Source organism: Vulpes vulpes, chromosome 9 (assembly GCF_048418805.1).
Source record: "Vulpes vulpes isolate BD-2025 chromosome 9, VulVul3, whole genome shotgun sequence".
Taxonomy (NCBI): domain Eukaryota; kingdom Metazoa; phylum Chordata; class Mammalia; order Carnivora; family Canidae; genus Vulpes; species Vulpes vulpes.
In genome coordinates, this window is record NC_132788.1 from 61,555,391 (window position 1) to 61,577,662 (window position 22,272).

General features: G+C 48.6%; 2 protein-coding genes across 15 annotated transcripts; both read right to left on the reverse strand.

Annotated features, from left to right (window-relative positions):
- Window positions 1-420: 420 nt before the first annotated feature.
- IL17RE (interleukin 17 receptor E) lies at window positions 421-20,653 on the reverse strand. Of its 13 annotated transcripts, none has more exons than XM_072722173.1 (17): window positions 20,454-20,653; window positions 12,799-12,910; window positions 11,514-11,529; window positions 10,811-10,933; window positions 9,856-9,953; window positions 9,448-9,607; window positions 9,213-9,352; window positions 8,070-8,138; window positions 7,181-7,247; window positions 6,056-6,231; window positions 5,923-5,970; window positions 5,795-5,840; window positions 5,476-5,624; window positions 2,829-2,897; window positions 2,263-2,314; window positions 2,080-2,178; window positions 421-1,556 (listed from the first exon to the last, which is right to left on the reverse strand). In XM_072722173.1, exons 2-17 carry the CDS (start codon window positions 12,859-12,861, stop codon window positions 943-945), a joined length of 1,989 nt encoding a protein of 662 aa, XP_072578274.1. In that variant the 5' UTR covers window positions 12,862-12,910; window positions 20,454-20,653; the 3' UTR covers window positions 421-942. The 13 variants fall into 13 exon arrangements, with proteins under 13 accessions (XP_072578274.1, XP_072578272.1, XP_072578271.1 ...); XM_072722171.1 differs by having other exon boundaries at window positions 5,476-5,687; window positions 20,454-20,643; XM_072722170.1 differs by lacking the exon at window positions 20,454-20,653 and adding an exon at window positions 11,872-11,928 and having other exon boundaries at window positions 5,476-5,687; window positions 12,799-12,900.
- Window positions 17,171-20,948, reverse strand: JAGN1 (jagunal homolog 1). Of its 2 annotated transcripts, none has more exons than XM_026016843.2 (2): window positions 20,642-20,948; window positions 17,171-18,525 (listed from the first exon to the last, which is right to left on the reverse strand). In XM_026016843.2, the coding sequence occupies exon 2, from the start codon at window positions 18,450-18,452 to the stop codon at window positions 18,063-18,065; it is 390 nt and encodes a 129-aa protein (XP_025872628.1). In that variant the 5' UTR covers window positions 18,453-18,525; window positions 20,642-20,948; the 3' UTR covers window positions 17,171-18,062. The 2 variants fall into 2 exon arrangements, with proteins under 2 accessions (XP_025872628.1, XP_025872627.1); XM_026016842.2 differs by lacking the exon at window positions 20,642-20,948 and adding an exon at window positions 20,454-20,639.
- Window positions 20,949-22,272: the final 1,324 nt, after the last annotated feature.

Here is a 22,272-nt window from a genome sequence, read left to right on the forward strand (position 1 = left end):
CCTGGGACTCAGTTACCCTTTGTGGGGCAGGAGCTCTAAAGGCAGAGACAAAGGGCATCAGAAAGTGGGCTTTTCACCACTTCCTGGCCTCTGCTCAAGTGTGGTATGGAGGGAAGAAACTCAGCACCCAGAGCCAGGCAGAGGCCCCATTCGTGCTGTTGTCCTGGACTGGCTGCATGACACATGGACCCTTCTGAACCTGTTCACAGTGAGGATCAAGTTTTCCAGGTCCTCCTTCGCCTTTTCAGAGGCATTGCTTCTGAGAATGTGAAGGATGTGGCTGTGGATGTGGACATGAAAGATTTGGGCCTGCAAACCCAGGCCCAAATGCATAACAACACCCAGGCAGGGCTGTGTGAACCCCTCTTCCAACTCAGTATCCTGGGTCTACCAGAGAAGCACATTGTGTCTCTTGGCTTATCCATTACATTCGCCTTTATTCATTTTTCTTGATCTTGGTTTCTACCATGTCGGCCCTGGCCCTGGCAACCCAAGACCAAAACTCCTTTCCCTGGGTCAGGCTCCCTCCCTCCTTCCCCCCTCTGGGCACAGCTGCAGTGTGGGAAAACAGTATCCCTGCCACAGAAAGGGGTTTTCTCCCACCCCCCTGGAGTCATCCCTCACTCAGAATTGCCACCTCTCCTGCCTCCTCTACCTCTGCTCCATACCTCTCAAGCCTGGACTGGAGCATGTGCAGCCTGCTCTTTCTGGAATTTTGAAGAAAAGAAGTGGGAAGATTTCCCCCATCCCCAACAGGACTGGAGTCAGTGGAGCCCTCAGTAAACAGAAACTCTCCCTGCTGGTTCTGAAAGGGTAGGCATGAGGAAGAAGCCAGACGCATAAGGAAGGGCTAGCACAGCGAGGGAGGTGCTCTGCTTTCAGGCTAGCAGCCAAAGCCTAAGGATTTTGGGCCAGTAGTCCTGAGGAGGCACCCCAAGGATTCTAGGGTAGAAGGCTCCTTCTGGGATTCCAGCCAGTACCCCTACGCCTGTCTCTGCTCAGCCTCGGTGGGCACAATTTGGCGGCCTCTCGTTCCAGCCGGTGGCACAGCTCCAGGCGACCCCGCAGGCTCTGCCGATCCCCGAGGCGGCCTCGGCCGGTGGCTTCCGCGGAAGGCTGCGCGTCCAGCGCCCGCAGCAGGCGTGGCAGGTCGCGCAGCAGGCGGTAGCGCGGCAGGGCGCGCAGTGGCTGCGGAATGTCGCCCTTGGCACAGAGGCGACTGAAGTAAGCGAGCACCAGCAGGGGGCGCGGGGCAGCGCGGAGCAGGGCGCGCAGGGGCGCGGAGCGGGGATCCGGGCCCCGCGCTGGACTGGGGCCCGCACTGCTCCACAGAAGCAGCACGGTGCCTTGCTCCTGCGCCACGCGCGCCCGCGCCGCCCACAGCCACGGCAGGGGGCCCACGCGCGCCACGCGCGTCCCCTCCCACAGGTCCACGATCACGTCGCGCCCGCCGCCCAGAGCTGCCCGCAGCAGTTCAGCCAGCGCTCCCACCAGGAGCCGCTGCGCCTCCGAGTCCGCCGCGTGCAGGAGCAACACGGGCCGCGCTCCGCCAGGGCCTGGGGGCGGGAGCAGCAGATGAACAAGGTAAGGGGCTGAGGGAGAGCCCAGGACTTCCCCTCCCCTACTTCACCCTCAACCTCCGCCCCGCCCCATCCCCGAGCCTTGGGGCTAATTCATCAGGTGTCCCACCTGACTCCTTATCTGCACTGGGGGTGGGTACCCAAGACAGCTTTAGCCTATAGGATGGCTTTGGGTTAATAAGATAAAAGCGTCCGGAAGGGGCCAGGTCTAGGGAGCTAGGTTTGGCAGGAGCAGCGCCGGCTGGATTTCCGCCCCACTGGTCTCATCCCAGAGAGCACTGAAACAGTGAACCATCTGCACAGAGGGACGTTGGCGCTGCCTTAACCATTCCTGACCACTAGGGGGCCTGAAGCTCACCACCTCGGGGAGCGCAGAGCTCCACGCAGCAGCACGGACATGGCTCTGCCAGAAGGGAGCCCAGGCAGGGGAAGGGTGGGGGGCAACTAGCCTAGGCACTGTGCGGACCTGAATCATCAGTTTACCCCAGAATGAGCGTACCTGACAGTGGGCGCCGGCGGGTGAGGGCTACAACAATGCCCAATAGGGTGGCGAGGGCCAGGATTGCCAGGATCAAGAGCCCCAGGTGTCTATGAGAGACTGAGGCAAGCAGGGTGAGGCCAAGCCAGGCTCTTCATTGCCCAAACTCCTTCTTACCCCACCCCTCCTCACCCAAGAACTCACCATCCGGACATAAGAGGTGCTTCCAGGAAAACTGTACATCTGACCTCCACACCTGAGGGCACAGAACCCCCATCCTTGTAAGCCAGGGTAGCCCCTCCTCCCAGGGGATGTTGAATGGGGGTAGAGAAAGGGAATCACTGTAGGTAGGAAATTTCTCCAGCACAAGGTTTGTGTTTGGTCCAGCTCCTGCTGTGCCACACAATAGGTCAAGAGGGGCAAACTCAAAAACTAAAGCCAGGGTATCTATGAGGACCAGGAGAACACAGGCCCTGAATGAAGTAATCAGATGCCACTGAGCCCAAACCTGTTGTCACCATGCCTAAATGTGGACATAGAGTACCAGGTTTTCTGATACTTTTTTTTTTTTTTTTTTTCAGGAGAAGCCAGAAATCAGCAAATCAGCTTTTAAAAATATGACTCTTCAATATTTAAATGGTAGCAACTCTCCAATTTTAAACACCATGCTGGCCAAACCAAACATTTTTGCAGACTAGATTTGCCCCGTGTGTCCACCTGTAGAGTAGATGCTAGAGGAATGTATACAGAGTGAGGGCAGGATTCCTTACCAGGATACAGCTCCCTGGCTTCAGGAAGGGAATGATGAGATCTAGTGTCACTGAGCTTGAGCCCTGAGTCTGTGTGAACAAAGAGCAGAATGATTGTCCCCATAGAGTCTAATCAGACTCTGTCCAGTCTGAATCTTTGCCCACACTCTTCTTCCTTTCTACCCACCTCCCACCCAAATCCTACCCAGACTTAAGGCCAAGTGCCACTGCTGACAAGAAAGAAGTCTTCCCCCTGCTTTATTCTCAAGCATCCCAGTGTTCAATCCCAGATCTAAACCGCTATATAGGGACGCCTGGGTGACTCAGCAGTTGAGCATCTGCCTTCAGTTTAGGGTGGGATCCCATGGTCCTGGGATCAAGTCCCACATCGGGCTCTCTGCATGGAGCCTGCTTCTCCCTCTGCGTCTGTCTGCCTTTCTCTCCGTGTCTCTGATGAATAAATAAATAAAATCTTTTTAAACATAAAAAATAGGGGCAGCCTGGGTGGTTCAGCAGTTTAGCGCCTGCCTTCAGCCCAGGGTGTGATCCTGGATACCCGGGATTGAGTCCCACATCGGGCTCCCTGCGTGGAGCCTGCTTCTCCCTCTGCCTGTGTCTGTGCCTCTCTCTCTCTTTCTCTCTCTCTCTCATGAATAAATAAATAAAATCTTTAAAAATAAATTAAAAAAATAAACCACTGCACAGATACATATTAATCAGGCGATCAGGCACTCATCAACAAACATGCTCTGGGTGTCTACTTTGTGTCAAGCTGAGGAAAGAAGACACAAACATTGTCTCTGTCCTCTGGCAGCTCATAAACCAAGGAGCTTAACTATAACCTGCCTTCCTTCCCTGCCCTGCATATCTGAACGGATGGCTTATCCACTGGAAAGAACCTAAGTTGTGAAGTCAAACTATAGTTAAAAAAGTCTGGCTTAGGGCAGCCCGGGTGGCTCAGCGGTTTAGCGCCGCCTTCAGCCCAGGGTGTGGTCCTGGAAACCTGGGATGGAGTCTCACATAGGGTTCCTTGCATGGAGCCTGCTTCTCCCTCTGACTGTGTCTGTGCCTCCCTCTCTCTCTCTCTCTCTCTCTCTCTCTCTCTCTCTCTCTCTCTGTGTGTCTTTCATGAATAAATAAATAAAAATCTTAAAAAAAAAAAGGCGGGCTTAACTATGCCTTTGTGATTCCTCGCTGTGTGGTCTTTGTGTGGAGATAGGTTACCTCCCTCCATGACTGTCAGTTTCTTCATTTGTATATAAGGACAATAGTCTCTATTTTACTGGGTTATGGAGAGCATCACATGGGAATATGCATGTTAACACTCTTTATCATACACAGTACAGGGTATATTCTTTTAGTAGTAGTAGCTTTTATCACGCTGGGGACACCTTAGGGGCAGAGACTGTGTTATATTCTTTTCGTGTATCTTCCAGGGCCTAAAACAAAGTAGGCACAGAGTAGGGATTCAGTAAATGCATGCTAAATTGGGCAGAATTGACTGCCATCTGTATATAGGCAGGATATGGCTCCACCCTACGCTCTGGGTACTGGTTAGGAAGTTGACCAGAGTCTCCATCCTTCAGAAACACCCTCTATCTCCAACCCCTATACCATCCCTGTTCTAGACCCCATTCTTCAGCCAGCTGTCAGCAAATGCTAACTCAGTGACTCTCAAATCATGGCTGAACTCAATGAAGGTGGTCTTCTAGCTCCCAGAAACAAATGAGTCCATGGATTTAGCTCTCAATTTTAGGTTATCCCATGTCACTTTGTCTTAAATCTTAAGCATGGCTTGGTGTTAAATCTTAAACATTCTTTTTTAAAAAATATTTTATTTATTTATTCATGAGAGACAGAGAGACAGAGAGGCAGAGACACAGGCAGAGGGAGAAGCAGGCTCCACACAGGGAGCCCGACGTGGGACTCGATCCCAGGTCTCCAGGATCACACCCTGGGCTGAAGGCAGGCGCTAAACCACTGAGACACCCAGGGATCCCCAAATCTTAAACATTCTTAAACATTTGCTACCCGCATCTGCTTGGAAGCCCTCATAGAAGGCAAAACAAATAAGCAAGCTACCAGTGAAGGTTTAAGAAAGAATTTGAAAGAGCTAGTCATGCTTAGATTGGTGCTGTGGTTTGATGGATATATTTGATTGTGGTTAGTATATCAGATACATAGAAGAGTCTGTTAGTCAAACTGTTCTTAGTTGACATAATAAAATTAAATCTGTCAGTAGTTAACAATATTCTGCAAAGAGCACTTCAGCTTCTGGGGGCTCTGCCTCCCAAGATAGTCAGGGAACGTCTGCCAAGTACCTTGTGGAAACAAACAGAAACACAGAGGGAGAGGACAGCTGGGTTCAAGAGATAGCATTGGTATAAAATGTGGCATCAGGTTGAGAGGGTCAGAGGACAGCTGGAGGTGGGATGCCCAGTCTCTTGCCTCTGTTTATCTCGTCCTCTGTAAATTCAGAAACTAAAAGGATTAGAAGCTGCTCCATTGAAGACCCCACAGACTGGCAGAGAAACCAATTGAACAAAGGCTGAGCAAGTAAATAAATAACCAGATGATATAAATTAGAGATTTGCTTGCCTACACTTGCTATGCTCTGAGCAACAAGACCATGGGGGAGGAGAAGGGGAAAGCCCTGGCTGGGCCATACCTGGCTGATGCTGTAAACAGGGGGCACAAAACCGTCCTGGCCCAAGCTTGGGTGGCTCCAGGCAGCACTGAAGGTGGCATGAATTCTTGAGGAGAAGTGAAGGACCAGCTGCTGGGCCTGGGTATCCATGCTCACATTCCAGGATGGAGCTGCCAGGGTGGGAAAGGGCATGATGGGAGACACTCTGTTTGCGGAAGGTGGTAGGAGCTGGGCTGTGGTTGACAAAGAAGTTGGAACAGGGCTAGAGTATGGCTTGTCACAGTTGAGGAAGGGTTAAATGGTGGAAGGGGGTCCCAGCCAGGGTCACTTGTTGGCTCACCAGTCCGGTGGGGGCACTCAACATGGCTGCTATTTCTAAAAGAGAACTGAGAAATCCAAGAATGGCAAGTCAGCCAGTTCCAGGTACCATCCATACCCCTACCCATCCACTGTCACACATGCTTGTACCTTGAAGCAGAACTGGGGGTGCAGGTCTACTCCTTCCAAAACATACCACTGTGGTAAGAAAAGGCAGTTAGTCAGGGAGCAGGGCCCGGGACCCCAGCCTTGCCCACTCAAGCTCTGGGGAGGCCGCTCTCACCCCCTCTGCCTCTTGCGCCGTAGCATTGGGGAGATCTTCACAGAAGGTGTGCCAGTTCTGCCTCTGGCAGAGGGAGGCCTGCAGCTTCAGGGGGCAGCGGAGTGTTAGGGCCATGACCATCTGACTATGCTGGCTGTAGTCGGTAAAGTGCACTGACTTCCAGAAATCCGAGCCATCTGGGCAGGCGACAGGCAGAGGCAGAGTGAGGGCTAGGGAGGCCTGGGTCCGGGGTTGCCCTCTGCCTCATTTTGCATCCTTATCCCCTGGGGCAGCAAAGGATGACTTTGTAAAGGTGCTCAGCCCAGTTGCTGGCATGTCTAGGTACCCAATAAATGAGGAGGACTTCTCCCTACCTTTTACGACCTTTCCTACTTAGCTGTCTCATCTCCTTCCTGTGCCTCCACTCTGGCCAGCTCTCAGGTTGCTCCCCAAACTCAATACCTGCATATCTTTGCTTAGGTTCCTCTCAGAACCAGGAATGTCCCAGCCTCCCCTCATCTCCTTTTGAGACACTGCCCATTTTCTGAGCCCACCTCAGGTGTCACCTCCCATGAGAGACCTCCGATCAGACAGCCTTCATGGGCTTCTCCCTTTCCTGAGTTCATGGCCTACAGCCTAGTTCTTAGTTATAATGGTACCCTAGACTGTAGGCTGCTTTGTGCTAGTCTTTTATTGTTTTGGGGTCCCATCTCTTTAACTTGGGATAATGACATGAATATGGTGTTTTAGACATCATCAGCCACTTTCACATATAAGATTGAATTCAAGCCTCATTAACAGTTGGCAAGTAAGGCAGGGCGACTATCAGGTTTAGAGAAGAATTAGTGGGAGGTGACTGCAGGACTCCTCACCCATCCTCTTAGGACACTACCCCCTGGGTCTCATATTTCAAACCTAGTACAATGTTCAATACTCTGATTTATTGGCAGGCTGATTGGTAGATATGGCAGTCCTTCTTTCTCCCCCACCAACTCCAAGGAAAGTGCCTGCATACCTTCTGGAGGCTTCCTCCACAACATAGGTGTGAAGTGTGTGTGTGTGTGTGTGTGTGTGTGTGTGTGTGTGTGTGTGTCAGAGAAACAGAGAGGCAGTGAATGCACAAGAATGCGTATGTGCAGCACTTACAGGCTTCAGGCCAGTTCTGGAAGGGACATTTTTTGCGCCTCACAGTGTCCTCTTGCAGGTAGGATGCCTGAGGGGACAGGGGAGCAGTCAGGGAGGGTCATAGGAAAGGCTTTTTCTCTATCACTCAGACCTGAAACTCATTCTGGCTTGGCCTGGCCCTGATGTAAGCTGTCTGAACCGGCAGGGCACTGAGGAGGAAAAGCAGTACAGGGTATAGGCAAGGGTAGGTGGTGAGTGACCTGAGTACAGGAGCAAGCTCAGTAAATGTGAGGATGAGTCCTCTTCTCCCTGGAGAGGGGAGGTCCACTTTTGTCTGCTTTTAGCTTTCCTGGCTTCCACTCTCAGTGATCCCCAAGGCATGCCCTGTACGGACCCCTCCCTCTGGACTGCCCCAACCCCCAGGGTTGCCCCATGTGTCTGTCTGCCCCTTCCCTTTTATCTCCTATCCAGCTGACAAAGACCCCTGCATTTTTGGTCTAGTCCAAAGAAGCCTTCATGCTTTGTAAGTAAAGGACTGCCATGGAGGGCTCATGCGGACAAGACTTTTGGGGCTTGTAGGGGTCACATGTGCCCCCACCGTGACTCCTCAGAACACACAGTGAAGGTAACTGCATACTCTGTCTCTGTGGGTTGAGGTCAGTCTGAACCTAGGGAAGCTGGGTTTAGGATAGGACTGAGGTTGGAATCGCCCCCCAAAATAGCTCATGTTCAGCAGGACACTTCCCTCTCTGACCCGACATGTGGCTTAAAGTCCAGCTGGCAGCAGTCTTCCCAAGCCTCTCATCAACACCCTAAGACCTGACTTACTTGGACATATGGTTGACCAGCTGTGCCTCTGGGAGACCTAGAAGTGGAGCCGTGGAAAACCCAGACCTTTTGTTCTGCTCACCTCTATGCACAGACAGGGAAGAAGAAATTCATAAGGCAGGTCTACAGCATGGCCCCCAGACACAATTTTCTGTTGACGAAGCAGCAAAAGGAGAGAAGAAATGCCTGAGAAAGAGCTTAGGCACCCTGGACCAGGGTAGTAGGAAGCTGGGACCTTGGCCAGCACACCCTATTCTTCTTCTTAGACTTATTTCTTTCGCTGAGGAATTTCCTTTTGAGGTGGAAGGTGTCCCTGATCTGTAGTCTATTTGCTCTAGCTATCTCAATATATGGAGTGGGGAGGGGGAAGAAATAGGGGAAGGATCCTACATTTATGGAGCCCATACTGTATGCCAGGGAGGATGCTAGATGCTAGAAGCATTAATTTGATTAATTAAATGCTAGCACCACAGTGATCTTCATCTTAGAAATGAAGAGAGCCAAGGAATCCCTGGGTGGCTCAGTGGTTTAGTGCCGCCTTCGGCCTGGGGTGTGATCCTGGAGACCCAGGATTGAGTCCCGCATCAGGCTCCCTGCGTGGAACCTGCTTCTCTCTCTGCCTGTGTCTCTGCCTCTCTCGCTCTGGGTCTCTCATGAATAAATAAATAAAATATTAAAAAAATAATAAATGAAGAGAGCCAAGGGACACAGAGGTACAGCCTTGGTCCCTGTAGATGGTATCAGCTACATACCAGGGCATCTACAGCAACTGGAGGTTGAAGTGGAGGTATTAGGCTTGGGCTGAGTGAATGGGGGACATCACATTCTCCAAGGGGGAACAGCAAAAGGAGGGAGATGGAAGGGGACCCAGACAGATGTGACTGCTTCTTGGGGGAACTGAAAAGCCTTCTTAATGCAACCTGAATCTCGCTAGAGGCTCTTCTCCCCGGGGATATACACTGTATTCATTTCTCTGCTAGGCATTCATGGTTGCTCCAAGTCTCTGCCTGCCTTTTCCCGTCCCCTCCTCCCAGGTGACGAAGACTCCTGCATTTTCTGTCTTATCCAGAGAAGGTTTAATGCTAGGCACTTCAGAGCTGTATGGAGGTCTCAGACAATGCCTGTCCCTCTCCGGGCCTTGGTCTCCCCATAGATACAACAGTGAGGGCCTTTATGCTCCAGAGCTGTGTGATCTGGCTTTTTAAAGGGAGATGACACTCCATACCTGGGTGTCAAAGGGACTGCTCAGCTCTTCACATTCCAGTACCCACTGGTGACAAAGGCGCACGCTGACCTCAGGTCCTGGAGGAATGGTCACTTGAATAGCCCGTGCCTCAGACAGCAGATCAAAGGAGAACTCGGGCCCTGGAGAGGACGAGGACCTGGTAGCCTTGTCTCTTGGCCTATGCGCAGGCACTATTACTTGGCTGCACCCATCTCTGGTCATACTCCATGCCTACCTTCATGCCTTTGTAAGCTGGGTCTGGGGAGATCTTCCACTGCCTTTGGTTCTGCAGGTTGGGTCCTTTTAGAGCGCAGCCCCTTGTGAGAGATGTCTGGGGAGGACACAGCAATGTGATGACCCTTTTCAGACAGACAACAGCTACTCATCAGCTTCCTCTGTGGGCAGAGAACATGGGTGGCCTTAGGCCAGGAATTAGGCTTCTATTCCTGCTTCTGGAACTTGGGGCACCCCAGGAAGTCACTCAATCTTTAGGCCTCGGTGTCCCTAACTGTGTAGTGGACAGAATAGTCTTTACTTCATCACCATGCTTTCTGTCTTTCCCAGGGCTAGAGAACAAAATGGGAGGCCAAAAAGGAAAGGGCTGGGAGGCATAGGGCAGAGCTGGAACTGGCAAGGGGAGTACCTGAGCAGATGCTGGCATCTTGTGTCTCCTACAGAACCGGAACTTATGTGACTTTTTGTATTTCTGCACCAGGAGGTAGAACCAACCCCCCTGGAGGCCTGTGCAGGAAAGGACATAATTAACAATTTACTATCCAGGCCTTCACTGCCCCTCCCCTACCTGGAAATGTGGTCTGATGTTAGACAGTAAGTCATTTCAGATCATGGAGGGTAATGGTATCAAGCTTCTTTAGTCCTGAAAGTTATGATATAGTCAAAAAGGACTAATTCCTTAGGTAGAGAAAAAGATATATATATATGCACATATATACAAATATATGTGCATATACATGCAAAAATGTCCATTGTTGGGCAGCCCAGGTGGCTCAGAGGTTTAGTGGCGCCTTCAGCCCAGGGCGTGATCCTGGAGACCCAGGATCAAGTCCCACGTCAGGCTCCCTGCATGGAGCCTGCTTCTCCCTCTGCCTGTGTCTCTACCTCTCTCTCTCTCTCTCTCTCTCTCTGTGTGTCTCTAATAAGTACATAAAATCTTAAAAAAAAAGTCCATTGTAGCATTATTTACAACAGTGAAAAATTAGAAACTGCTGATTCTTAAGCAGTGTTTGGGAATTTGTATGTGCCGGCACTGAACTAGGCAATGAAAATATAGAGTTGAATAAGAAAGACTTTACTTCGCAAAGAGAAGGTAATAATAGTAAACTCACAGAACTAAAACAATTTGATCTCAAGCATTGGTGCCAGTAGAAAGGAGAAACACCTTCACAAAATGATACGGCTGAACCCATTAATATCAGTCGTGGTCTCCTATTTGAGGATGACCTGTCTCTGTTGAGGTTGACAACAGGAGAGACATCTGTTCTAGGAGGGTAAGTCCCACCTTCCTCAGCCTGGGGACCCCCAAAACACCCCTAATGCACATCTCCATTGAGAATAGCCCAAAGGGCTGTTTCTCATACCTGAAGGATCTGACACCAGATGCAGGCACAAATAATAGGGGCAGAGCCAGAGCTGAACACACCAAGGCTTTAGGGACACAGGAAGGGCCAACTGGGTATGGCAAGAAATACAGGCAGACCTTCCTGGGAAAGAGGAAAAGAAAATCAAATGGTAGAATCCAAGGAGGTCCCTCCTGCCTCAGACAAGTTGTACTTGAGACTGAGATGTGTGGCTCTGGGCAAATGACTGACCTGTCGAAGCCTCAGCTTCCTCATTCATAAAGTAGGACTGTTGTCAAGATCAAGTAAGATAGCATGTGGGAAAATGATTTGCAAACCAGAAACCTAAGATGTGAAGGATCATGGTTGTATCACTGACAAGAGGGAAGGACCTGTTAAGGGGGAATGCCTAGAGGTTATCCTGTCTCTCCTTTAATTCCCCCCTGCCCCTCAGGGGCAACAGATTTCACAGTACAATCCTGTTCACTATGTTGCTCTACCCCTCAGAAACAGGAGTCTGAGGGGCTAAGTGCACTGCCTGAAGCCACTGTGGAGTATGTGGTGGAACTACAATGCAAATCCAGGCTTGTCCTGATTCTAAACCCCATGTTTTTTCCTTGATATGCTCCTTCCCAAGTCGAGAACCAAAAATTAGAATGGAAAGTTCACCAGGGGTCTGGAACAAGGGACACAAAAGAGAAGTAGGGCACGGAATGAGACTCACCAGTGAGAGTGTCTTCCTGAAGGCACAGGGCCCAGTAGGGGCAAGAAAGGAAAGAATTATTAGTAGAGATTCCTATATGGGGGACATTCTCCCTGTGGTCCTTGCCTCAAATCATCTAATTCCAAGGCCCATAAGCTAGTAGCTCATCCATTGTGGCTCTTTTCTTCCCAGCTCTATCCCACCCAGGCGCTCAGCACACCAGAACCTTTGCTACCCCTCCAAGACCATATAGAGGACATACGGGGACTGCACCAGGGCACAGGGCCTTGGAAGACATGAGAGGACAGGCAGAGGAGTGGGGAGCTTCACCAGCTTGGCAGGCAAGTGTCCCCACTGGGCAACAGCAGCATTACCTTACCATGTGGGAGGCCAGCAGACAGTGGGTGCTCCAGCGGGGCAGGTAGGAGCAGCCAATCTTGGAGGAGGCAGAGAGGCCAATAAACAGCAGGAGAAGAGGGAGGCACTGGGCTGCCAGTCTGGTGCTCCCCATGGGCTTCCGTGGGGTCAGAGTGCCCAGGACATGGCTGCACAGTCTGAAGGTGGGCAGCAGAACCTTGCTGAGCAGCAGCGGGGAGCACAGGGAGCAGGAGTCGTCGCCTCTGCCTGTCCCTGCCCCGCCCTGCCTCAAAGCTCCTCCTAGATCCTAGATCCTAACCAGCCAGCCAAGCCACATTCCTTCTTCTCCTAGCGGAGGGACAGAGCTCCCCCTCCCCAAGAAATCCCTGCCTCTCCCAGGGGCCCTCCCTGGAGGGCCAGGGGCTACAGCTCAGGCAGAGAAATAACAGGAAAGAGGCCAGTTAGGGGAATGGAGGCTGTCCCCACTTCCTAACCCCTCCTACTCCTGCCAACACCCAGTACATCTGACCCGCCCACTAATGCTCTTGGACTTAGAGCTTCCTTGGAGATGGGCCTCATCCCCTCACTTAGAGAATTAACAGAACTACTGAGCACTGTTCTGCAATGGGGTCTGGAGACAGTTGTGACCATAAGGGACACACTTTCCTTTGTGTCCCTGAGGCACCATTTAGAGTTGAGCAGAACGACAAAAAGTCCCTGTAGGATGCACATAGACCTCACATGCTCCCATATGCCTCCTGTTCCCCACCTGGCTGACCCTCAAGACTATAGCCCAGCCTTTTCTCTCCACCCAGCTCTTCTGGGTAAAAGGCTCCATGCCAAAGGGGCCTCCAACTTCAAGAATCCTCTAATCAGTACCGGCTGCTCAGAAAGCCCCAGAGCACACAGCTGAGCCCTGGAGCTGTGGGAGCAGGCCCCATGCACTGACCTGGTTTCCTGTGGTTTCCGATGCTGACGAGGCTCCAGGCTTTGTGGGGACCCTCCCCATCATCCCACAGCTTCCTCCTGCTCATGGAGCACTTGAACTGCTCAGTCCTTACCTTGGTGACACACATAGAAAACAAGTTCAGGGCACACCTACGGGGTTAAGTCATCGTGATATTGTTATTGTCCCTCTGCCCCTTTCAGTAGTCTGACCCTAGCCTTCTTCAAGCCAATTCTAGTTCCTAAGTCTTCAGGTCCACTGTCTGAAGACCCATTGTACTCATTATCCTAAAAATACCCTCTGGCTTTTAAGTTCCTTAGAAGATAAGGACCCTTTCCTATTCTTTATGTTCTCCAATGCCTAGCAGTGGATGTCAAGAAATGGGTGCTTTGTAGTTGAATAACTGCAAGTAATGATACATTTCATCTAAGCAACAGTTTATCTGCTTCACATTTGACAAGCACTTTCATATTTGATCCATTTAATCAACTTATGAGAAAGTGAGAATTATTCATTTTATAAAGAGATAAATAAGGAAGAAGAGTGATTTCATCAAGGTCTCTATCCAGGGAGCTCCAAATCTGCCAACCTCTCACAATTCATTTCTCTTTCTATCAGCCTACGGTCTCTCTTCCCCCTGCCTCATTACCCTCTTCCTGGGAAAAAGGTTTGCCTGGCACAGGTCTGTTTTTTGGCCTTGGAGCCCATCACTGCGAAAATAGATCGGTAAGTTACCAAGGAAGAAAAAGGTGGTCTGGCCATACTAAGGACAGGTTAGGGGGTCTTCCCCTTCAATCTTTACCTAATCCACAGTAGTTTAGATCTACGTTAATAATGCATTTTCCAATGCTGAGGGCATGAAGTGAGAAACTTGGTTCCATTCTCACATACTTCTCTTTCTCAACCTCTTTGTATCTTCTGATCTGTCACAGTGAAAATATATCCTTAACTGCTCCCTGACCCAGGCTAAGGTATGGTAGGAGAAACAGAAAAGACAGAACAGGGCCCATATTCACACATACAAAAGAAATAAAGAATAGAAAGGGAATAAAAATGAAAGCATAGAAAAGGAAAAGGAAAAAAGATGAGGAAGAAAGGGGGAAAGAAGAAAGAAAAGAAGGTCTGTGTATTATTTACTGTCCTGCTGGCTTGCCTATTGATTATGGGACCTAAAAAAATACTTAGGGTAAAAAGCACTGCAGGAGAACTCAGGTACCTGGGAAAGAGTAGGGAATCAGTTTAAGATTTGCTAAACTCTTACTATCAGACCTGTGTGCTTTGCGCCTGTGTGCCTGTGTGCTTTGCCCACATTATCTCATTTTGAGGTCAGTCTTTTTTTTTTTTTTTTTTTTAGGTCAGTCTTTTAAAACCATTCTACAGACTGGAAAACCCTAGGCAGATTAAGTAACTTGTCCAAACACAGAGATGGAGAGCTGGGACTCACCACTGCGTCTTTCTGGCTCTTTCGGCCAGGACACACAACTTGGGGAAATCTGTGGGAGGGTGAAGGGTTTCTGGGTCCTAGAGACCACAGAATTACTCGACTTAGCAGTGCAACGTAGTTGGTAGGGTTAACAATGCGAAGGGAGAATTTGGAATAGTTAGAACATAGGAAAAGTAGGTCTTATGATAGTGAGTTAATGGTCAGACTTCCAGATGAGTAGGGATTATTGGGGAAGAGTCAACAAGGAAGGAGTAACTGTGGCTGGAATAGAAGATGGTTAGGTGGAGTAAAAGTCAACTGCAGCACAGAGCCCTGCCTTCTTGGAAGATGGCCGAAGCCTGTCTTAACCTGCGGTTTGTGTCTGAATGAGCTGACCCAGACTTCATGCTCTAGCTCTAATAACCTTTACTTGGGGACCAAGCCAGGAACTCAGGAAGTCTTGGCAGGCCCCTGCACATGCTCAGATAGAGAGCATGCTGTGGGGGCCTTAGACAGCTGTTTCTTGAGCCTTACCCTTACATGGACTCTGGTCAGATCATGCAGCAACTCCAGCCTCTTTCTGTCATGGCTGATTCCTAAAGTCCCTTGGGGCAACTGGGGCTCTTGTTAGGGGAACTTAGGCAGGTGGGGCCAACATGTTAGACCAGACCAGTGCAAACCAAGAGTGGAAGAGTGTTCCTTCCTTACTTCTGCTCTCCCAGAAGGGATCAACCTCCAGAGTTCCAAGGCAAGAGATCATGCCTAAGAGAAGAGATAGGGACTCCCAGTCTGAAAGGGGGAAGTTAGCAATGCTTGTCAAGAAAAGGGATTTTGGGTATTTACTAAGTACTGCTTTGGTATTTAATAGTATTGCTATGTACTATTCATATACATTATTTTAATTAATCTTCACAATCCTGGTAGCTGCGATGGTAGCTAGGATGATCCCCTTTTGTCAAATCAAATCAGAGATTCAAGTATCTTGCTCAAGGCAAAAGGCAGAATTCCAACCTAAGTCAGTCTAATTTTAGAAGCTGTATTCATTCCACTATGCCACACTGCCTTTCTCATGCACTAGGTGTTCTCTAAGGGTCCCTCCAATGCCTATAGTTGAGATCTGCAAACACTAGGGAAGAACCTTTCCACACATTTATATAGTGTTACATAGTTCACAAAGCACTTTCATAATACTTTATCTTATTTGATCTTCAAAACAGTCCTGTGAAATAGGCAGTGTTGATCTTAGCCATTCAATTAGGCGTGCTGGTACTTGAACCCATCTTCCACCATCCAAATACAATGGTCTTCCCACTAAATCAAGATCTCTTTCAAAACTCTTGTTTGCTTCAGGGAATACTACAACCATGAGGGAGGAAAAGAATGATTGGAAAAGCATAATCCCAATAACCCAACACGTAGAAACCTAAAGTAAATCAACTGGCTTTTTTTTTTTGCATTGACAGTAATTTCCATAGAGGGTCTTTGAAAGCACTCTAAGACTGACGTATCACTCCAATAATCAAAAAAAAAGTTTAACTTAAAAATTTTTTTTCAAAAAAAAAAAAAAAAAAATTTTTTTTCATCCCAATTCTTTGAAAATTAGCAATTTGTGCCTGGTGGACATAATTCCATTACCCACACATTTCCATCTGCTTTCCTTTGTTCTCCAAATTCCACCCCTGCCTCAGTCTAATTCTTCCCTCTGTGCAATACATCCCGTCTTCAGTTTACAGTTGGACAAGTTACTTTATTCAATAAAGGGCACACCATGTATCAGGTACTGAGCAAGGGGTAAGGAAAATACATGTAAACAAATACTTCTGTCAGTAAGAGGTAAAATAAAACTGCTACCCAATTTCAAAGAAAGAACTCTTACACTTTGAATTGAAGCAACCAGAAGGCTCCCAAATTACCATGTAAACTGAATCTTGAAGGATAAGTAATAAAGGCATATAAAGGTATAAAAGGGAAATTTTTAAGCAAACTGGGAAAACATGAAAGCAATATCGGAATTCATGAGGTTCTACTGACTGAGAAAGACTGTGAGAGTATTGGGAGATAATGCAAGATAATGCAAGTGCACTGAAATCATACCTCACAAATGTCTGAAAGAGATTAAGGTATTTTATTCAAAAAACAATGGCACATAGTAGAGACTTGATGATCTAGAGCTGTGCTTTTTAAAATTTATTTATTCATGAGAGACACACAGAGAGAGGCAGAGACATAGGCAGAGGGAGAAGCAGGCTCCCTGTGGGGAGCCTGATGCAGGATCACGACCGACGGGGATCACAACCTGAGCCAAAGGCAGATGTTCAACCAATAAGCCACCCAGGTGCCCTGAGCTGTGCTTTTGTTATACTCACTTGCACACAGGGATACAGGAAGTATGGGTATAAGGTAGAAAACAAGGAGTTAAATTTGGGATACACAGAGTTTGAGATGACAGGACATGCAGAGGAAGAAGTTTTGCAGTATAACTACTGCCAGATCTAAGAATGACTGAGTATAGGCCTAATGTTTATAGAATAAAAGTACTGGGGAAAAAATGACTAGAACCCTTGAGAGGGTAGAAGTCTGCAATTAAGAGATCCAGAAACCATCCAGAGACTATAAAGTCAAGTGGACAAGATCAAAGGGACACACATCTTTCCTGCAATATTTACTGTGTCAGACTTTTAGGCGTGAAGAGGGCCTTTAGTTCACAGATCTCTTTCCCACTTCCATTTTTTTTTAAATTTTTTTTTTTTATTTATTTATGATAGTCACACAGAGAGAGAGAGAGGCAGAGACATAGGCAGAGGGAGAAGCAGGCTCCATGCACCGGGAGCCCGACGTGGGATTCGATCCCGGGTCTCCAGGATCGCGCCCTGGGCCAAAGGCAGGCGCTAAACCGCTGCGCCACCCAGGGATCCCTCCCACTTCCATTTTTAAAGTTAAAAATGCTCCATATCATTAGATAGCGTGTTTATTAGTTATTTCACATGTATATCATATTTCACCCAGATTACATGCAGGGATACTTTAAAATTCTTTTGGATACCATTAATATATTACTAGACATATAAATGACAACCTGTTAACACTGAATAATAAACATGAATATCTTACCAAAAGAAGAGCCCATAATCCAAGCAGGATGAGGATGGGCCATTTTACAGGTAGAGAGATTAAAATCTATGGCCCATGCTAGTTTCTGTCAATCAGCAGCAGGGCTGCTACTATGACTAAGGTTCCCTATGCCCAGTTCACATCTCTACTGCTACTTCCAGGTTTCTTGGGAAACTTCTGCCTCTTTATGTCTAAGGCCACTCAAGCAACATACCTTTCACAATTTATCAAATCCCAACACAAGGCACAGGGTGGAGAAGGCAGTTGTAACTTTATTGAAGTTCTTTTTAAATAAAATGCTTTGCAGTGGAGACAACAGACTGCAGGGGAGCCTCCCAAATGTTTCCTGCCCCACCACCTACAGATTAAAGTAGAATTTGATTTATTCCCTATCTCCTTCAGTCTTGATGGCTAAGGGGTAATGGACAAAAGTGGAGAGAATGACCAAGAGGCAAGGATGAGGCTCAAAAAGAAAAACCCTGAAGGGCCTCAAGTTCAACCAGCTGAAGTTTCTTTTATAGTTGTTGATCACCCAGTTCCAGCCAACCAGGAATAAATTAAATATAGTTTTGCCACTTCAGCTGATGGCAATAGGAGGGGCTTTCCAGAATGTGGGCCTAGTTTGCACTAGCTGCCAAAATCACCAACAATTTCACAACAGCTCCTCTACCTTCTCACTCTTTTCGGTGGGAGGCCCAGGCTTCACCCCACAGAAGAGTCCATCAGGCAGGCTTCATTTACGCTTCTTCTCCTGTGTGCTGGTGAACCAAGAGTCTAGGAGCTTCTTGCTGTAGTATAACTGCCAGGCATGCACTTGAACTGCCAGCACCAACACCAGGTACATGACAGAGACGGCAGAAAAACCAAAGAGGAAGCGGTAAGCCTTTCCATGGCGGTAGAGCTGCTGTGCAGCAGGGAACATCTCCATGCTGCCATAAATGAGGGGAGCTATGGAAAAGAGCCCCATGCTGATCATGGAGAGCACGAGGTAGCTAATGTTGTTTCGAGGGAAGGAGAGGAGGCCCAAGAGAGAGGGCACAATGCTCAGCAGATACGGGTATTCCCACTGATAGGGCATGGCCACCTGATCATGCGACAATAGCCTCAGGTGTCCCACGCTCATCTTGGCAACCAGGAGCAGCCATATGACCAGATGCACGTAGATCAGCTTCTTGATTTCATACTTGAGAGTCACACTGTGGGGCAGAGCAGAGGAAGAAGTACCTTTCATTCAAAATTTTCTAATACCAACTATATGCCAGGCAACTATATTGGACACTGGGATACAAATATGATTAAGATACAGTTCCTGCCTGGAGGCTTAGGGACAAGGAACAAAAGAAAAAATAAGGGGTGTCTGGGTGGCTCAGCCAGTTAAGTGTCCCACTCTTGATCTTAGTTCAGGTCTTGATCTCAGGGTTGTGAGTTTAAGCCCCACATTGGGATCCACATGGGGGATGGGAAGTCTACTTTAAAAAAAAAAGAAAAAATAATTAGAAAATGAACTGGAAGAGCTCTGGTAAATATATGTTGTCAGATACATAATATCACAGGAAGGAGTAATCAGTTCAGCTTAGGTTGGGATGTCTGGAGGCTATCTAGAGGACAGTGATATTTGAGCTAGGCTCTGAAGGGTAGGTCGAGCTGGGATTCCAAAGAGGTAATAGCAGGCAGGCAAAAAGACATAAGCATTGTGTTCCAGGAAAGCAGGTGGTGTGGCAGGAATACTTTGTAGTGGGAAGGGGAATAGCAGGATATGAAGTTGCAAAGACTATGAGTCAGATTAAAAGCAAAAGAGTAACTCAGAGCTGTGTTTAGAGAGGACTTTGCACTGTAAGAATATAGCCTACAGGAAAGATACTGGCAGCAAGGAAAACAACTCAGGCTGCCCATACTTCCCCAGTAGAGCAGATTTTATAGCCAAAGCAAGCACATATTTCTCTTATTATTCTAATTCTCTCTGGATCTCTATGTATCCTCTTCACACCCCTGAGGGCAGTTTCTGCTCTGGATAGTCACCAAAACACTTGTGTGGTGATATCCTTTCAGGCAGGGGTCTGAAGATAAGAATGAAATGAAGGTCCAAAGAGCTTCTTTGTCATTCTTCAGAACTCTGGAAAGAGGGGCAGCCTGGGTGGTTCAGTGGTTCAGCGGTTTAGCGCCTCCTTCAGCCCAGGGTGTGATCCTGGAGACCCGGGATCGAGTCCCACGTTGGGCTCCCAGCGTGGAGCCTGCTTCTCCCTCTGCCTGTGTCTCTGCCTCTCTCGTCTTTCATGAATAATAAATAAAATCTTGAAAAAAAAAAAAAACTCTGGAAAGATGTGAAAAACATTCTGAGAGATTTTGATGGATTTAAGAAAAGAAAATCTCTTTTCAAAATATTTATTTAAAAAATATTCACTATAGAAAATGTGCAACGGTGGTGGTGGTGGTAAGTCAGTCAGTCACCTGGAGACTTCATGCTCCATGAAGGCAGGGACCAGCTTCCTTGTTTTGTTTTGTTTTTTTTTTTAAGAAAACAAAAAACATTTTTATTGAAGGTATAACATGCAAACAAAGACCAGATCTGCTTTTGCTTACTCTCATATCCTCAGTGCCTAGCACAGATGCCTGATGGATAGAAACGCAATAAATTTTTGTTGAATGAGTAAACGAATGTGGAAATCCCCGTGGGAGCGTTCCTAAAATTCATTTTAGGCGAGGAAAGGCTGGACTTTATGGTCTACATTCCCCCAAACGGCCCCAAATACAACAGCTACCATGTATTGGGCAGACTTACGCGAATTACTACCTCGCTAATTCTTCACCAAAACCTAAATAGTGGATGGCTTTGCCCTTCACAGATGAGGAAACTGAATTTCAACTAAAACCCGGGTTTCCGAGGTCCCACGGCGAGGCCAGCACCGCAAGACTCCGGAGCCTAGGAGGCAGGGACCGGACCCTCCCCGGACACAGGGCGGATCACCGAGTGGCGCTTATGGGAGCGAAGGGGCTTCCCGAAGTGGGGGCCGGGCCCCGAGCCGTCCCGGGACGAGGTGCGCGCGGCCGGGCGGGGTGGGGTAAGCCCCTGAGGCCGGGCCCGTGCCGCTTCCCAGGCCTCCGTGCTCCTCGCCTCGCTTCATACCTCATCTGGTAGTGCATGGCGACGCGCTCCCGGTGCTGAAAGTCGCTGCCGTCGGTACCGGCCGCTCGCGGGCCTGCCCGAGATGCCATTATCCCCGCCCAGAACCCCAGGACCCCTCACGCCGACCCACCGCCGGGACTACCGGGCCAGGCCGCCTGCCCACCCCGTTAGCCGCCTCAGCTACCCACCCTCAGAGCCGCGAGGTTCCGCGAGGACAACTTCCGGCCTCTCTGCCTCTGGAGGACCGACTCTGTGGTCACGCGCACGCGCACGCGCACGCGCTCGTGCTCGGCGGCGGCGGCGGCGGCGGCGGCGGTTCCCTCCCCCCGAGCCCCCAGGCCTTCCCTTTTTGGAACGCGCAAGAAATTAATCTCTACGGAGGGCGTCTTTTTGCCATCTTCTCGGACCATATCACTTAGCCTTCGAGCACGTTCACTTTTTAAACTGAAGACATCGCTGTCCCCACTTTACAGATGGGGAAGTGATAGTAGAAAAGGGTTCTGTAACTCTCCCAGCAGCACACGTGATTGACGGTCTCAGCGTTGCAAAGAGAAAATGGTAACTTGACAGGGGGAGGGGCCTAGGGTGCACCCTCCCTCAAGGAAGTGAGGTTACCTCGGTCAGTGATGAGACAGACTGACATCTGTCTTTCCCTTACACTGAGCACCGGGCATCACTTCCGCGCTATATCTGACAAAAATCCTTAACTTGCATCTAATAGGTAAATTGGACATTCTATAAGATAACTAGACTGTATTTTTTTAAATGTCAAGGCGTGCCTGGGTGGCTCAGTCGGCTGAGTGTCCGACTTAGGTTATCAGCTCAGATCTTGACCTCAGGGTCATGACCAGGCTCCATGGTGGGCTCCACGCTGGGTGTAGAGTCTCTTTAAAAAGTAAAAATGTTGTGGCACCTGGCTCAGTGGTTGAGCGTCTTACCTTTGGCTCAGGTCGTGTTCCCCGGAGTCCTGGGATGGAGTCCATGAGCAACCTGCGGGGAGCCTGCTTCTCCCTCTGCCTATGTCTCTGTCTCTCTGTGTCTCTCACGTATAAATAAATAAAATCTTAAGAAAAAAAAAAGAAATACAATTTCCTTTTTTATTTATAGCTTTGGCATTTAAATTTTTTAATTTTTATTTATTTATGATAGGCACACAGTGAGAGAGAGAGAGGCAGAGACACAGGCAGAGGGAGAAGCAGGCTCCATGCACCGGGAGCCCGACGTGGGATTCGATCCCGGGTCTCCAGGATCGCGCCCTGGGCCAAAGGCAGGCGCTAAACCGCTGCGCCACCCAGGGATCCCTATTTATTTATTTATTAAAGATTTTATTTACCCGTGAGAGACTGATGCAGGACTGGATCCTTGGATCTGGGGACGACCTGAGCCAAAGGCAGACGCTCAACCACTGAGTCACCCAGGGATCCCGAAAATTGTATTTCTTAAATAATAAGACTTGAAAGTCTAAATGACTGCTTGATCCAATTTTGTGTTGGTAGGCATGAAAATAACATCAATCTCATACATCTCTAGCACAGCTCTTGGGTGACCAGGTGCATCCTCAATGAGCAGTACATTATGAAAGAAATCTTTTTTTTTTTTTTCCTTCTAAGTAGTAGGTCTCAACAGCAGGCTTAAAATATCCAGTAAATCACATTATAAACAGACATGCTATTATCCAGAATTTGTTGTTCCATGTATAGAGCACAGAGTAGAGTTAGTATAACTTTTAATAGACTGTAATTAATTAGAGAGAGAGAGCACACACACAAGTGGGGGAAGGGGCAGAGAGAGAACGAGAGAGAACCCTCAAGCAGAATCC

Coding starts and splice junctions, on each gene's coding strand:
- IL17RE (XM_072722163.1), bottom strand. CDS start 12,861: ATGATGGGGAGGGTCCCCACAAAGCCTGGAGCCTCGTCAGCATCGGAA. Junction 6,232..7,180: donor CCAGAACTGGCCTGAAGCCT/GTAAGTGCTGCA, acceptor TCGCCTGCCCAG/ATGGCTCGGATTTCTGGAAG. Junction 2,898..5,475: donor CTGTTTACAGCATCAGCCAG/GTATGGCCCAGC, acceptor TTGTTCACACAG/ACTCAGGGCTCAAGCTCAGT.
- JAGN1 (XM_026016842.2), bottom strand. CDS start 20,542: ATGGCATCTCGGGCAGGCCCGCGAGCGGCCGGTACCGACGGCAGCGAC. Junction 18,526..20,453: donor GCCATGCACTACCAGATGAG/GTATGAAGCGAG, acceptor TCTGCCCCACAG/TGTGACTCTCAAGTATGAAA.